The 15,123-nt window shown below is 41.8% G+C and overlaps 1 protein-coding gene across 3 annotated transcripts in view; it reads left to right on the top strand.

Moving 5' to 3' along the window:
* The window catches only part of MYLK4 (myosin light chain kinase family member 4), a 102,311-nt gene that overhangs the window by 16,558 nt on the left and 70,630 nt on the right, over window positions 1–15,123 (top strand). For all 3 annotated transcript variants that reach the window (XM_055113132.2, XM_063605121.1, XM_055113133.2), the window contains one exon: window positions 133–403. In XM_055113132.2, coding sequence (XP_054969107.1) covers window positions 133–403 — 271 coding nt within the window. The remainder of the gene's footprint in view (window positions 1–132; window positions 404–15,123) is intronic.

Here is a 15,123-nt window from a genome sequence, read left to right as displayed (position 1 = left end):
TTTCTTTTCCTGATTTTGGATCCTCTCTCCAGTTTAAACAGAAGGGACTTCCAAATTCTCACTGGTCATTTTCTCAAGAAGTCAAATGCATGAATACGTGATGAGAACTTTCTGTGTTTCCTTTCTTTGCAGTCAAGAGAAAGAAGCACTGAAGAGTCATAATTGTGTCCTGATTTATAAATCGGAGACAGAGGGAGACGAAAACCACACTCCAGAAAGTAGCGTAATCGGACTCACTACTAAGATGTTAAAAGTGAAGAGGCTGGAAGAATTCAACACGTGTTATAACAGCAACCAGCTGGAGAAAATGGCCTTTTTTCAGTGCAGGGAAGAGGTGGAGAAAGTGAAGTGTTTTCTGGAAGAAAATTCTGGGGACCAGGATTCAAGATCTGGACATAATGAGGTAATCATGTTCTAATTTAGTCTCCTAAAAAGTATTCATTCTATCTTATCTTTTCTAATGTCATGGAGCCGCTTGTGAGTACAATTAAGGAAAGTTTATGAATAGGCACGATTCCATTTTGCTTCAGTGAGAATTGTGTGTGTCGACTATACAATTGTGTTTGGTAAATAATTAGGAGGCCTTTGAAACTGCATTTCTGCCAGCAGTCGACTTCACTTTATAGTTAGTGGCTTAGGAGTTATACAGCCAGCTTGCAGAAATGAAGAAGAATCCTTTAACATGATGGATTTGGGCTTGAAATTCAGGAAAGGGCTCTGAGAGGCACACTGTTCTGCAGAAAGAAGTTTCTCCTTTCCTTCAGATCTTGAGTTCCTCACGCGGTAGACAGCAGAGCTGTTGATAGTGAAGTCCAGAGAAGGGACAAGAAAGACTTGCTGATGGCACGACGGTGGGGCTTGTATCCTCCTCTGTGCAGAACGAGAGTTCTGAGCCCCATTCCAGCTGCTCGTTCTTGGGAAAAATATTAATTTAACCAAGGGCTTGCCACATCTGAATTAGTGAGATAATAGCAATTGTGAAAATTAAGTGTGATCACGTCTGTAAAGCACTCCGCCTAGTATCTGTCACTAGAGTCAGCATTTAATATGTGTTAGCAGCAGCAGCAATTACCTCCCCTGCCTTGGCCCAGTCAGTTCCTGCCCATCATCCGTTGGCTCCTTGCCCGGTGGGAGCATCAAGCATTTTGCCCGTGCCTTCATTCCAGCACATGCGGTGGTTTTGAACATGTTGATCACCTTTCTCTAGACAAGGCTCCTTAAGGTTGGGGAACCTCGTGTTATTTGTTCATGTTTTCTCAGTTGCTTTCCCAGTAATGGGAACAAATAGGCACCAAAAGTGTTTTTGGAACGCACAGATCTATTTAAATGAATTCTGGTTGAGGGCTGGGAACCATTATTTTTGATAATCAGAGCAAGTGATTCTTATCAGGCAGGTTTGGAAAACATCCTTCTTTGCCCAGCTACTGTTCTAAAAAACACTATTCAGGTAGGAAGGGCGTTTCTAACAATGCAATAGACAATGAAATAGAGAGATTGTATATACAAGGTCTAGGAGGCTTTTTATTGTAAGTGAATAAGAAATGACAAAATGTGCTGGAGAGAATAAATGAGTCAGATTGAAACAGATTTTTTTGAGACCTCTGCTTTCCCCATGAGTTCAATATAGACCAAGGAGAAATATCTACAGGCAAAATTAAGTGAGACATGACTTTCTTATTAGGGTTTTCCGTGGTACAAACAGGATAATTTTTTCTGTTTATTAATTTCGGTAGGACAGAGAAGACAAAATATTCTTCTTGGATAACTTTGAAATCATCAACTAACTGTAGTAGTTTATATGAACTTCATTATCTTTCAAGCACTGTTTTCCTCCAAATTCTATGATACAATTTTTATCAATGGGCAACACTCTGAAGAGTGAGATAAGCTGGACACATGGCTCATACCTGTAATCCCAGCACTTTGGGAGGCTGGGGCAGGAGAATCACTGGAGGCCAGGAGTTTGAGACCAGCCCAGGTGACATGGTGAGATGTCTATTTCTACAAAAATAAAAAAATACAAATAAAATAGCGGGCATGGTGGCACACATCTGTAGTCCCAGCTACTTGGGAGGCTGAGGCAGGAGGATTGCCTGAGCCCGGGAGTTCAAGGATGCAGTGAGCTATGATCACACCACTGCACTCCAGCGTGGGCAACAGAGTAAGACCCTGTTTCTGAAGATAAAAAAAAAGAGTGTGATAGTGCTAAGTTGGAACATAAATATATGTAGGGATATTACTTTTGTGCAGCCAACTACATCCAGAAGTTGATGATTTGGAAGTTAAATATTTTTAGGGTGTTTTTGAGGGAAAAATTGAGACTGTTATTTAACCCCTAGAAACCGTCAGAGAATGTCCTTTGTAGTAAGTCTCGTATCCCTTCTGTAACTTGGGCCTCCTGGCTTCGGTCCTGCAGTTGACACCCTGTGGAAGGTGGGAAGGAATCACTAGGAGCTCCATGTGTCCCATTCAATTTCTTACTTGTAAACGGAGAAGGGCCTAGAGATGTCTGCAATAAATTTCCCTGTCTCTCTCCGTCCACGTGGAGAATGCGTAGGTGCACGTGTCGGAGGCACAGAGTTCTCCTTTCTGTGGCCTGGAGCCCCTGCCTGCCCAGTTGGTGGGTGCCAGGGCAGCCAGCAGGCTTGGCAGCGGGTGGGTGGAGAAGGACATTCCAGCAGCTCAGATGTCTTCAGGTATGCAGACAGAGCTAGATTAACACGTCTTCATCTTCTGCTGGGGCAGCAGTAAACCTTTAAAATGCCACGCTTTTCTCTCCAGGGACTATAAAAACATGCTTGTCGATTTTCTCCACCTATTCCCCTTTCTCTCTCATCCCTTCTCTCTTTGAGGGGATTAGCACGGCTAATCATAGTAGAAACATCCCCTGTGGTGCACTGGAAAGAATGTGCTCTGAATTTCAGACTCTGGTGACATGAAAGCTTTGTTCTGGAAGCTTGCAGTGCAGTTTCTTTAGAGTCTGGAACTACTCTCCAGTCCTAATAGGGGAAGAATTTTATATAGATTTAACAACTTATATTTGTTAAAATAGTTTGATAAAACTCAGATTCTTTTTGTTTTCCTGCTCTTAATCAGATTTTTCTATTTATTTTATTTTTCTTCTACTGAATTTATTTTTAGCCATCTTCCTTCTTTCCTCTATGTTTTACTGAGTTTATGAAACACTTCATAGCCTTCTTTTCTTCCTTCTACTTAAGTAGTTCTTGTTCTTTTAATTTTTCTTTCTTTCTTTTTTTCTTTTTTTTTTTTTGGAGACGGAGTCTCGCTCTGTCACCCAGGCTGGAGTGCAGTGGTGCGATCTCAGCTCACTGCAACCTCCGTCTCCCAGGTTGAAGCAATTCTCCTGCCTTAGCCTCCTGAGTAGCCGGGATTACAGGCGCACGCAACCACGCCTGACTCATTTTTTTTATATATATATATTTTTGTATTTTTAGTAGAGATAGGGTTTCACCACATTGGTCAGGCTGGTCTTGAACTCCTGACCTCATGATCCACCTGCCTTGGCCTCCCAAAGTGCTGAGATTACAGGCGTGAGCCACCGTGCCCGGCCTTGTTCTTTTAATTTTTCTTGTTTGTTTGTTTCTTTTTTTTTTTTGAGACAGGTTCTCACTCTGTCGCCCAGGCTGGATTGCAGTGGTGTGATCTCAGCTCACTGCAGCTTTGACCTCCCTGGCTCAAGTGATTCTCCTGCCTCAGCCTCCCAAGTAGCTGGGACTAGGCATGCACCACCACCCATGGCTACTTTCTGTATTTTTTTGTAGAGACAGGGGTCTCCCTGTGTTGCTCAGACTGGTCTTGAACTCCTATGCTGAAGTGATCCTCCCACATTGGCCTCCAAGAGTGCTGGAATTACAGGCATGAGCTGCTGTGTGTGGCCTATTTTTCCTACTTTCCTTTTTATTCTGTTTTCTAATGACTTTTCTTATTCTATTATGTTTCAAAGGCTGTTCAAAATCACCTAAATTCTACCTACCGTGTAAAATTTTAAAAGTTTTCAGCAGATAACCATATGCCATAATAAACTAGATCTAAACATACGTACACGGTGTGGTGTTGAAATCAAGTAAAATTTACAAGACCAAATTGGTCTGACTCATATGAGTGATGAGCTCGATAGCTACTGTGTCCATACCATTAAGTTATAAATGATGAACAGGTTTCATAACTATATTTAGTATTATTTTTGTACAGTTGAATCTGGGTTTTTTTTCTTTTGTCAGTTCTCTGTTATCTATATAGTAAATAGCCCTCGTGTTGTATTTCCCTCAGATTTACTTGAATATTTAGTAGGATCTCTGTCTCATATACACCCCCACACCCCTTTGCTTAATGAAACACAAATGTGCCCGGTGATATTCTCAGCCAACCATTCGGCCCTGCGTGCTTCTCACTGCTTTCCTCCGTGTACCACCCCCATCCCTGCTCCTGAGGCCCGGGGTTGTCTGTGCTCACCTCCTCCTCCCTTGGTTTTCCCCACCTGCCTGTTCACCCCTAGTTACTCATCCTCCATCCAAAAGGCATGGTCCCAAGTATAAAAGTAGGGTATAAAAGTAGGACACAGGTTGTGAATGCTCACTCTACAAAAATATGTCAGCATAGCCCACCGTTCCACATCCGCGCCTGGAAGACCCCTAAGTAAATCATTTCTGAATTTATCCTAACCCTTGTTGATTTGTGTTTAAAAGCCTTCCTTCATAGGGAATAACTCCTTTTTAAAACCTGGCTTAAGTTCTTCCATATCCCAACCAGGGGATATCCCAAAGCTGTGGGGGTAGAAACAAGCATGGCCCCAGCAGACTCGGGACCCCACTGTCCCTGGAGTGTTTAAATGCCCGGTACAAATGCTCCCAAGACCAAACAAAGCAAAATATTTATTAACAGGATGTGCAGAGGGACAGAGTGAGTTGGAGTAAAGTGTGGATTTTCCTATTTTGATTGCAGTTGGTGGATTTAACACCAGGTGGCATTTCCTGACCATCTGCTGTGAAATTGTACCATCAGCACCATCCATAATGACTATAACTTAGATCTCAAAATAACAAGGCTGAGGGCAGAGGTTTTGTGATTTTTCAAGTTGCATTTCGCCACCCCCATCCCTGTGCTCCTCACCCTGTAAGGGCAGGAGAAAGCTCCCTGGCAGTGGCCCAGCCTCGGCAGCCAGCAGTTGCCAGATACAGTCGTGCTAATTGTCCTTGAACTGGGAACAAATGCGCATTCACAGCATCGTAAATTATTGCCAGCAGTCTCCCAATGCCCCTACACCTGTTTCAGATCTGTCACTCAAGGCCATCGTATTTTTCCTTTTAAAGAGGCAGATTATTTGCTGATCACGTAACTGGAGACGTCCAGTGCAGGACTCTGCAAGAACCCTCTGTAATTCGGTGACACCCACTCCTCAGGGCAGAGCAAAGGGTGACACTGCTTGAGAAGTGCTGGTGCTAGATCAGGGCAGGGAAGGAACATATAAGCCAAGCGACATCCACAGCTGCTCCCAAAGAATGGACTTCACACTCAGAAGAAAAGACGTCTGGGTTGTAGGTAGCGTGTGCCTTCTCTCGTCTTCAGTTCTCTGGCGCTTCATCCGGTTCGTGATGACCCGGGGAGGCCACTGGCAGACTCCTGCTCTTGAGGACGTGCAGGTAGTAAAATCACCTTTATCTAAGACAGATTGATTTTGTTTGAATGTTTCCAACCTGGGAGTGACGCTTGCCAAAGTAAATGGAATGCATGCCCTGGCTGAATCTTTGCCCAGGACCCTGGTCTTAGGGGCAGTTGAGGTAATAATAGTGGCATGTGGCACATTTCAACCTTTCAAACACTTGCACCAACTTTTGGGGAACCTCACGGGCAGGGATTCCCTGTGCATATTAAAGTTAGTGATCTGTTTTTGTTTGTGAGAGCTAAAAATAATGTCCGTATCTCTTCCTTCTCCTACTTCTTACATGACTTATGAAAAGAAAATAAAACATAAGCAAAAGTGCTTCTACTCTTACTAAGAAATCGATTGCAAACACAGCACCTGCAGTGATCAGCCCTTCTGAGCATAGCCTTCTCTGCTTTCTCCTTTGAGCTGTCTCCTGATAATGCGTTTCATGTAACACCATAGCTATTCCAGGAATGGAATTCAGTCAGAAGCGTAGCAGAATTCTGGAAGAAGACAAATCATTCCTATTCTAAGAATTTTAGCACTTTTCAAGAGAGGGTATTCATTTTGGGGAAGACAGCTCTTTGCACATATGTAACTCTCTTATCAATTAGCATATGATAAATTATTTTTAAAACAATATACAACAGTTTAGAAAGCACTATGGAAAACAGTCTGAATCATTGTTCCTGTCTGAAGGTGGGTTTATGGCGGTGTTTCTCAGCCTTTTTTTCATTATCATCCACCCCCTCCTAGACTTTTTAGGGTTTTTTCCCCTTAGTTGACTCCTCCCATTAAATTTTAATACCACATGTATACTGCATAGCTGTTGATGCATTGTTTGTATCTCTGTGCTTTATACGTAAAAAGAGTAAGATTTTCTTCACATGCCCCCAGAAGAACCAATTTTCATTCCTTTAGGGTGCTATTGCCCCATTGACAATGCATGCAGTTAAAAAAATTTCTCTAGGGGAGTTAGACAATCTATCCCTACACCTGTGTATAAATGCCTTATTTATTTATTTATTTTTATTATTATACTTTAAGTTTTAGGGTACATGTGCACAATGTGCAGGTTTGTTACATATGTATACATGTGCCATGCTGGTGTGCTGCACCCATTAACGCGTCATTTAACATTAGGTATATCTCCTAATGCTCTCCCTCCCCCCTCCCCCCACCACACAACAGGCCCTGGTGTGTGATGTTCCCCTTCCTGTGTCCATGTGTTCTCATTGTTCAATTCCCATCTATGAGTGAGAACATGCGGTGTTTGGTTTTTTGTCCTTGCGATAGTTTACTGAGAATGATGATTTCCAGTTTCATCCATGTCCCTACAAAGGACATGAACTCATCATTTTTTATGGCTGCATAGTATTCCATGGTGTATATGTGCCACATTTTCTTAATCCAGTCTATCATTGTTGGACATTTGGGTTGGTTCCAAGTCTTTGCTATTGTGAATAGTGCCACAGTAAACATACGTGTGCATGTGTCTTTATAGCAGCATGATTTATAGTCCTTTGGGTATATACCCAGTAATGGGATGGCTGAGTCAAATGCCTTATTTATTCTTATTCAACAAGAAGCCACCAACTCGGCATCTTGTTGGTGTTCAGAAGTCGGAGAGCTCTAGGAGTCGGCCTTTCCACATGGCCTGCGCCTTTTCCCGGGGACCTTTCCACAGCAAATATTTCTGGAGCATCAAGTTCATATGAAGAGGAATTGCCCAATCTTGGAATGGCTTGTCAATCATCTGATCTGTCTTAGTTGAGGACAAAGTGAAAGAGATGGAAGAAAGGAAGAGTTTTTTTTTTAAGTAAGAAATCATAAAACATTATAATTCTCTTTAGGTCTGACCTAACATCATAGTTAAGTCTGTGTTTTTAGGCAGTCGCTGTTGCCCAAGTGTTAATCATTTTTCGCTGGTTATCGTATCTCGTGTGGGAGATGCCAAGAGGACTACATTTCTCCTATGGGAAATACTAAGGGCTTTCATCTTCCACGTGGAAAAGAATGTGTTACTCACTCAAGCGATGAGATTGTAGCCCTCAGGGCATTTCCCAGTGAAAAGGCCAACAAGTTATGTGAGTTAATTAGGAGTATTGTGGATGTATATTTCAGAATGTTTTTGCAACTTTTTAGCCATAAAGAAAATCTCTCTTAAATTAGAGTGTACAACATGTCCTCATAGCTTTTCTTATTGCTAATGAATATTTAGAAATGTGAGCAAACTATTGTCTTTGAAATATCTACAAGCACAGCAGTTTTAAGAACTGTCTTTTGTAGCAGTATCAGTGAATCCTATTTATGATATGAATGTGCTCTATCTCCATTCAAGACAGAGAGCAGTAAAAAGGTTTTCCAATGTACTGTGTATAGGTACCTGCCCATGTAAATTCTGAGTGTCCTTGACCAAATGCACAGATGAGTCAACTTATGTGTATGTTGTTTCAGCTTCTTAGAGTAATTAAAATTATGATAGTTTTATGCCATTTCTGTTGTTTTAATATGAGAAAAAGACCTTTATTTGCTCTCTCTGAAAGTTAGAACAACGTCGTCAAAAATACAAATGTGGCAAATCAAGTCTGTGTACCTAAGTAAGAGAATGGTTAGCATACTTGATAACAAAATGCCTAAATATAGATGCCCAAACTACAATCCTATCCACTTACCTAAAACATAATGGTTATAAAAGGCACATTTATCTATTAGTTTCCCAGATCTTTTTTTCACACACCACTATCGTGATTTTTGCTATATTTACATGCTATCTTTATTCCTATTAATATTTTTCATATGTTGAGTCATTTAAAACATTTTTAGCCAAAGCAAAAATAAAGTGAAATCATGGTTTTGATGTTTTGTTTATAGATTTCTAATGCACAGTAACACACACATAAGTTTTAAAAATGGTTTGTTACTGTATGATCTAAAACCACCTGAAGTCTCTCGCAATGAAGTGGCCCAAAGTCAGTCTCTGGACATCTGACTCAGGAAGCTATTCCAGGTCTTTGCCCTGTGGTATTTGGCCCTTTCACTTATTTGTCATTTTCTGCCCACCACATGGTGACAACAACAAAGTCCACTTCCTTCAAGAGAGCAGACATGGAGAAGACTGATCGTAGGCAGCGTTTAGTATAGAAAATGAGGAACAGGTAAAGTTTATGTAGGATTTCTTATATGCCCAGCACCATGTCTCTACGATGTCATACCTGAGTTCCTACCAGAAAGCAGATCCCAAGCATGCATGAGGGTGGCTTGTTTTGTGAACTGACTCCAGGGAATAGGTGTGGGGGCTTGAGGAGTGTGAAACAGGGAAGGAAAGAAGCCCCAACAAGGTTGAATTGCCAAACTGGCTACTTCAGACAGGATGACCTCAGAGCCACCTGCCCATAGGACTGAAGCAGGCAATTGGCACTGATTCCCCAGGCGCCATCTCCACCATCGGGGGGTCTTGTGGAGTGACTATCCCCCTGGCATTTTCAGTTGCATATGCATAAATGCCAGTTCCCAAGAAGGTCCCGCAGCAATGCCAGAGAACCCTGGGAAGAAGGCGTAATGCAGTGGCCTGAGGTGAAGCACTTTCAGACTACACCTCTATGGAGCTGGTTGCCACAGTACTGGCTGGAGCAGAGGTGGGGGAGAGCATGTGCGGAGGACAAGGAGAGGTGCACCTATTCTGATGCCTTTAAAGTCTCACTGTCAGCCATGAGGTAGGTACTATTTCCTCCACTTTACAGTGGAGACCCAGGAAGGCTCACTGACCTGCCCAAAACCCACATGCAAAAGAGCTGGGCTTTGAACCCCATGGTGGGCCCCTAGCTTGCACTCTATGCCACCATGAAGGATTGTCCTGCTATACCCAACTTCGTGCTTCACAGTTAAATATCCTATTCAAGCTGAACCACTGGGGTCAGGAGATGCAGCTTCCAGTCCTGGCTCTGCCTTCCCAGTGGAGTTCTTTAAGTTCTTTACACAGCAGTATATGCAGTTCAGTTTCTGCAGCCCCATCTACTGCACAGGGTTGCTCTTAGGGCCAAATAAAGTACCATGCATGTGTGAAAGTTCTGTGTAAAATGTAAAGTGCAGTACGTTAGTACTGCTATCAGTACATTTCTCTTATGTGCTTAAGTATATTTAGGCCCTAGGCCTTCTTAAATATGGAGATACAACCTGTACAGTGCCTCCTGGCATTTTGTATTAATTGTAATGATTTTTTAAAACCTCATTTGCCATTTTTAATGGGGAAAAGTATCTGATTTGCCAGTCCATTGAGGGTGATAGTATGCTATGTGCTCAATTGGATACCAGTATAAACATAATCCATGACTCATGGCTGCCTCCACTTGGGGTTTCAGATTCACACAGGTTGTCATGGCGTTTCCATAGTGAATGGGACACTGAAGGCTGTGCTCTGACCCACAGGTTGTAACTCAAAGATTAGGGACCTTAATGTGTAGGAACTTCGGGGGTCAGCTCATTCAAACCCTTCTCTGAAGAGAAACTGAAAGTCCAGGAAAAGTCAGATGGACTCACCCAAGATTCCTTAGTGTCTCAGCTTTCCTTTAAATATTTATGCCTAGATTCTGTATTAATTTACTCAGCAAATCATTACTGAGCCACCACTGCACAAAAGACACTGTGTTGGTTCTGGTCAGGCTCTCCAGTAGTGATCTGCCTGCCTTGGCCTCCCAAAGTGTTGGGATTCCAGGTGTGAGCCACTGTGCCTGGCCGAAGTTGGTAGAATTCTTATCTCTACCTTGTAGGTGAGCAAACTGAGGCTTATTGAGGTCAGGAATTGGCTCAAAGTTATGAAGCTATATACCATCTGATCTTTGAATGCATTCGCTTGCCCAACATATGAAACAGGTGCTTAGGTCTCTTTGTAGAAATTTTAACTGAATTCAAAATATTTATCAACTATTAACAATCCCAGTAGAGTGGGACATATTTTACAATGGATAAACTTACATTAACATATCATTATCACTCAGAGTCCATGGTTCACATTAGGGTTCACTCTTGTTGCTGCACATTCTGTGGGTTTGGACAAATATATAATAACATGTATCTACTGTTATAGTAACCTAAAAATTAAAAAGTGTCAAGATGAAACATTATTTGAAAACAAGCGCTATCAGTGATGAATTTTCTAAGGACAGTTTTTTGCCACATGATCTGAAGTATGTTTTAATGATTGTTGCTTTGGTTGGTTGGTTGATTTCTTTAAGCAACTACAGCCAGCCTAGATAGATGAAAACGTCCACTTTCTTTACCACCACAGATTGAGGTTCTTCTCTGCAACTGCAAGGTGACAGTGACCTCCAGTGGGGAAAAGTTGCAAAAGTTACTGCGGCAATGCAGTGAAGTCCCAGCATTTTAAGCTAATCCTAATTGTTGGAACGAATGTCAGGCCACTCTCAGCTCTCTGTTCGTAGACACAGAAGCTGCTAGGAAAGACTACACTGGAACTAATGATTCCCTCATGCATATAGAATAAGGCTGGAAGATTATAAACTAAATGCAGTTTGCCAGCATGCTCTAAAATACTTTGTTTCATTAAACAATGTATTAAGATGTTTCCTATGCTCAGTACTTTGTTAGTCATAAGTCTTGACTACAGAGTGGAACTGACATTTCACTAAAGATAGATCAGGAAGGTGGGTAATCCAAAATTTATCCTGTTTAGCTTTTTATAGTGTCACCCACTTGCTAGTTTTGCAGGGTTGCCTACTCACGTTTTGCCTAATAATGAGAAGTTATAATGTGACACATTCTTACTGTGCAATCTAGTTTCACATAAGACCACCAGCTGGAATTTCATTTCTGCCTCTTGCTACTTCTATGACATCAAGGATATTATTTAGCCTCTCTCAAGTATTTCCTCATCTGGGGTTAATAAAATGACCCCCCCCCGCCCCCCCGCCCCCAACAGAGTTGTTGTATAAAGCAGTTAACACAGTGCTTGGCTTAGAGAAAAAAAAAAAAAGCTACATGAACAAAACAATACACTCTTACTGCTAATGTAGCTAAACTTTACACCATCTACCGTTCTAGTAATTTATAGGGCATATTGTCTGTGACCCAATATCTTTCCTGCTCAGAGTCCTACAGATCTAGTTTCCTGAAGGACATTTTCTTCTTTCATGTCTTTCCACACTTAATTTCTTTCTGTGGGTGATGCTGTCAGGTTTCTCAGGCACTGGCCTGGGATCCTAGCATCTTGATGCCACATTGCCTGGAGCTATGGACTCCCCCTCCCTCCCCATCATATTCTGTCAGATACCAAATTCTGCACATGATTTCTTGAAATGTATCTCACATCTCTCCTTTTCATTCCTACTGGTATGACTGCAGAATGTGTTCGTTCCTCCCCACCCCAACTGTCCTCTAAGGATGTGAACAGATGAGTTACCATCAGAGACTGAAGAAGGAGAATGGAACTTCATCCAGTCCAGCAAGAATAAGATGCCCATGTACTACCAAGGTCACAGGTGTGAAAATGCCTTGGAAAATCAAAAGCATTAAGCAAGGCTTAATGGTAGGATCGTTTTATTATTATTTTTTATTATTTTCTGAGATGGAATCTCGCTCTGTCGCCAGGCTGGAGTGCGGTGGCATGATCTCAGCTCACTGCAACCTCCGCCTCCCGGGTTCAAGCGATTCTCCTGCCTTTGCCTCCCGAGTAGCTGGGACTACAGGCAGGCGCCACCATGCGCAGCTAGTTTTTGTATTTCTGGTAGAGATGGGGTTTCACCATGTTGGCCAGGATGGTCTCAATCTCTTGACCTCGTGATCTGCCCACCTCGGCCTCCCAAAGTGCTGGGATTACAGGTGTATTATTTGATGTGCATAAGAACTTAGCAACGTAGGCTTCGTAGAACATGAGAGAAGGCAGAGACTATTTTATTGGACAAATGCAACTCAGTATGTCATGAGAGCCAGGTGATGGATGGCTACTTTACACCTGATGCAGACAGTGTACAAAGATTTATAAATTAGGAAATTACAACAGTTACTAACAAAAGGGGCAGGAGAGATTCCTTTGGTGTCTTGTCCAGAACCTTTGTCTCTTAATGTGTCAAATGCCGAACCACCAGACCTGACTTACCTAGCTGTTAGATACCACAGCAGAAGCTGTGTTTCCACCTTCAGTCTCTGTCCTTTTCCCCTGAGAATTGCCACAGTCTGTTAGAGTGTATTTTTAAATGAAATTAGCTGGGGATGTCAAGAAGAATGGAAAGCCACCAGGCGTACAGTCTAGCTCTGAAGCTAGTTCACCATAACATAATGACTTATCATTGAAACCCATCAGAGTCTACTTCCCATTATTCTATTTCAGTATTATGTTTTTGCATGATCAATATTCTCTTATGTGAGATTTTTAATATTATTCCAACACATAATATTAGAGATTTTCAATGCAGATTAGAGTGTTAAAGGCTCTGAGAGGTTTCTGTTAAAAAATTAGCTGGGTGTGGTGGCAGGTGCCTGTAGTCCCAGCTGCTTGGGAGGCCGAGGCAGGTGATTTGCTTGAACCTGGGAGGCAGAGGTTGCAGTGAGCCGAGATCGCGCCATTGCACTGCAGCCTGGGTGACAGAGCGAGACTCCATCTCAAAAACAACAACAGCAACAACGATAATAACAAATATTTTAAACCAAGCACATGGGAAGCATGTAATAAATGTTAACTTATATCCGTAACAGTATTATTATTTATCCTGAGAGCTTTCAAAATTTATTTGACTTCTGACCTTTTCTTTTTCCTGACTCATTATTAACATTTTAGGGAGCTATGAGATGTGCTTTGGGGCGTGCTGGTTTAGGGTGGACTGATGATGGACTTTGATATCAAATAGGCCCAAATTCAAATCCCCTTGGAGACCACCTACCGGCTGTGTGACCTAAGTCATTTAGCTTTTCTGAGTTTCAGTTCTTGGTTCACCAAATTGATGTAATAATGCCAACCTTGCAGGATTATTGGGAGGATTAAATTAGCAATTTGTCTGTTAGAGACGTGATCCAAAACCTTAATTTCTGTTCCGCTTCATTGTTTTTCCCCAAACTTGCTCTCATTCTCTCTCCTCTTTATGCCAGATTTAAATCCCACCACAGTTGATTCTAATTTTACCTCCCCAGTTTGCATTGACTACATACGCTGAGCCAGGTGTGTGCATAGTTTTGGGGCCCTGTGTGATAAATACTATGTCATGGGTTTGGACCTCCATTCCTGAAAAGCTGCAGCTCCGTCCCCATGGGGATCATTCTCTGTATTTCTTTGTATCCTTCACAAGAGACATGTCCATTCTCAATTGTGTACTAGTTATTACCAATACATTTTAGGCATAATTTTGTCTTTGATGTCTTAGAAGTGAGGATAATGATTAATGTACTTATTTCAAATGTTTAAACAATGTGATGAATAGGGCCAGCCTTCATATAGCAGAATATTTGGAATAATATAGCGTTTGTATATTTTTTCCCAAGAGCTTCCAAGATTGGAATTTTAATCATTTCTAGACTGGCAGAATCAATTTTGAGCAGTCAAAGTGGCCTGACATGCCCTGGCTTTCTTCATTTACCTTCAGATCAGAGTATCAAAAATGAGAGAAAAATACCTGTAGTTCTGGGTGCTTTCTGTCCCCTTATGAAGAAGAAGGCAACCTGATTCTTGTATGTCAGGACTTGTCTGTTATTACTGAAATGGCTCTAAGACGGGAAGAATTGTTTGTAATGATGGCTAAGAGGCATTGCCCGGATTCTGAAGTTCCTTCTGAATCATCTAAGAAAGAGTGCCTGAATTTGAACTTAGTTTTGTTTGTTTTACATATTCTAAGCTTTGACACGTGCTGTTTTATGTGTGAGGCAAACATCATCACAAGCTGGAATCTGATTGCTCAGAGTGGCTCCTGCCTGGGCCTCAAGCATTCCCTGGGAGCTGGCTACAAATGCAGGCTCTCGGGCCCCATCCAACCTGCTGAATAGGAATCTGCATTTTATCAGGGTTCCTGAATGACTCATGTATGTGCACATCACAGTGTGAGAAGCACTAGAATATTCATTAACCCCTGCGGTCAGATAATGAAGTTTACTTCAAAAAACTGCTGAAAGAAAAATAAAGGTAACAGATACTACTGCAGTTGTGAATATATGCTTACCTAAGTAATATTCATATGCGTATTACATTTAAATACACACACATATATACATGTATGTGTATGTGTGTGTATAATATGTATATGTGTATGAGTGTATATTATATATAATATAGTCTTTCAGGCTATTCCTTGGGAACCAGGCAGCATCCTTTCTTGAACATTTTAAGAGCATATTTTCCTTGATAAGATAAATATTTCTAATAATAGTCCTTTCCATTAGATTTCCCAGGCCGACAAAACACAGAACTTGTCCTGTGGCCAGTTAGATAAGCCCGGGTGAGAGGACGTGTGAAGTGG

This window comes from Pan paniscus, chromosome 5 (genome assembly GCF_029289425.2).
Source record: "Pan paniscus chromosome 5, NHGRI_mPanPan1-v2.0_pri, whole genome shotgun sequence".
Classification (NCBI taxonomy): domain Eukaryota; kingdom Metazoa; phylum Chordata; class Mammalia; order Primates; family Hominidae; genus Pan; species Pan paniscus.
This window is presented reverse-complemented; position numbering and strand designations above follow the sequence as displayed.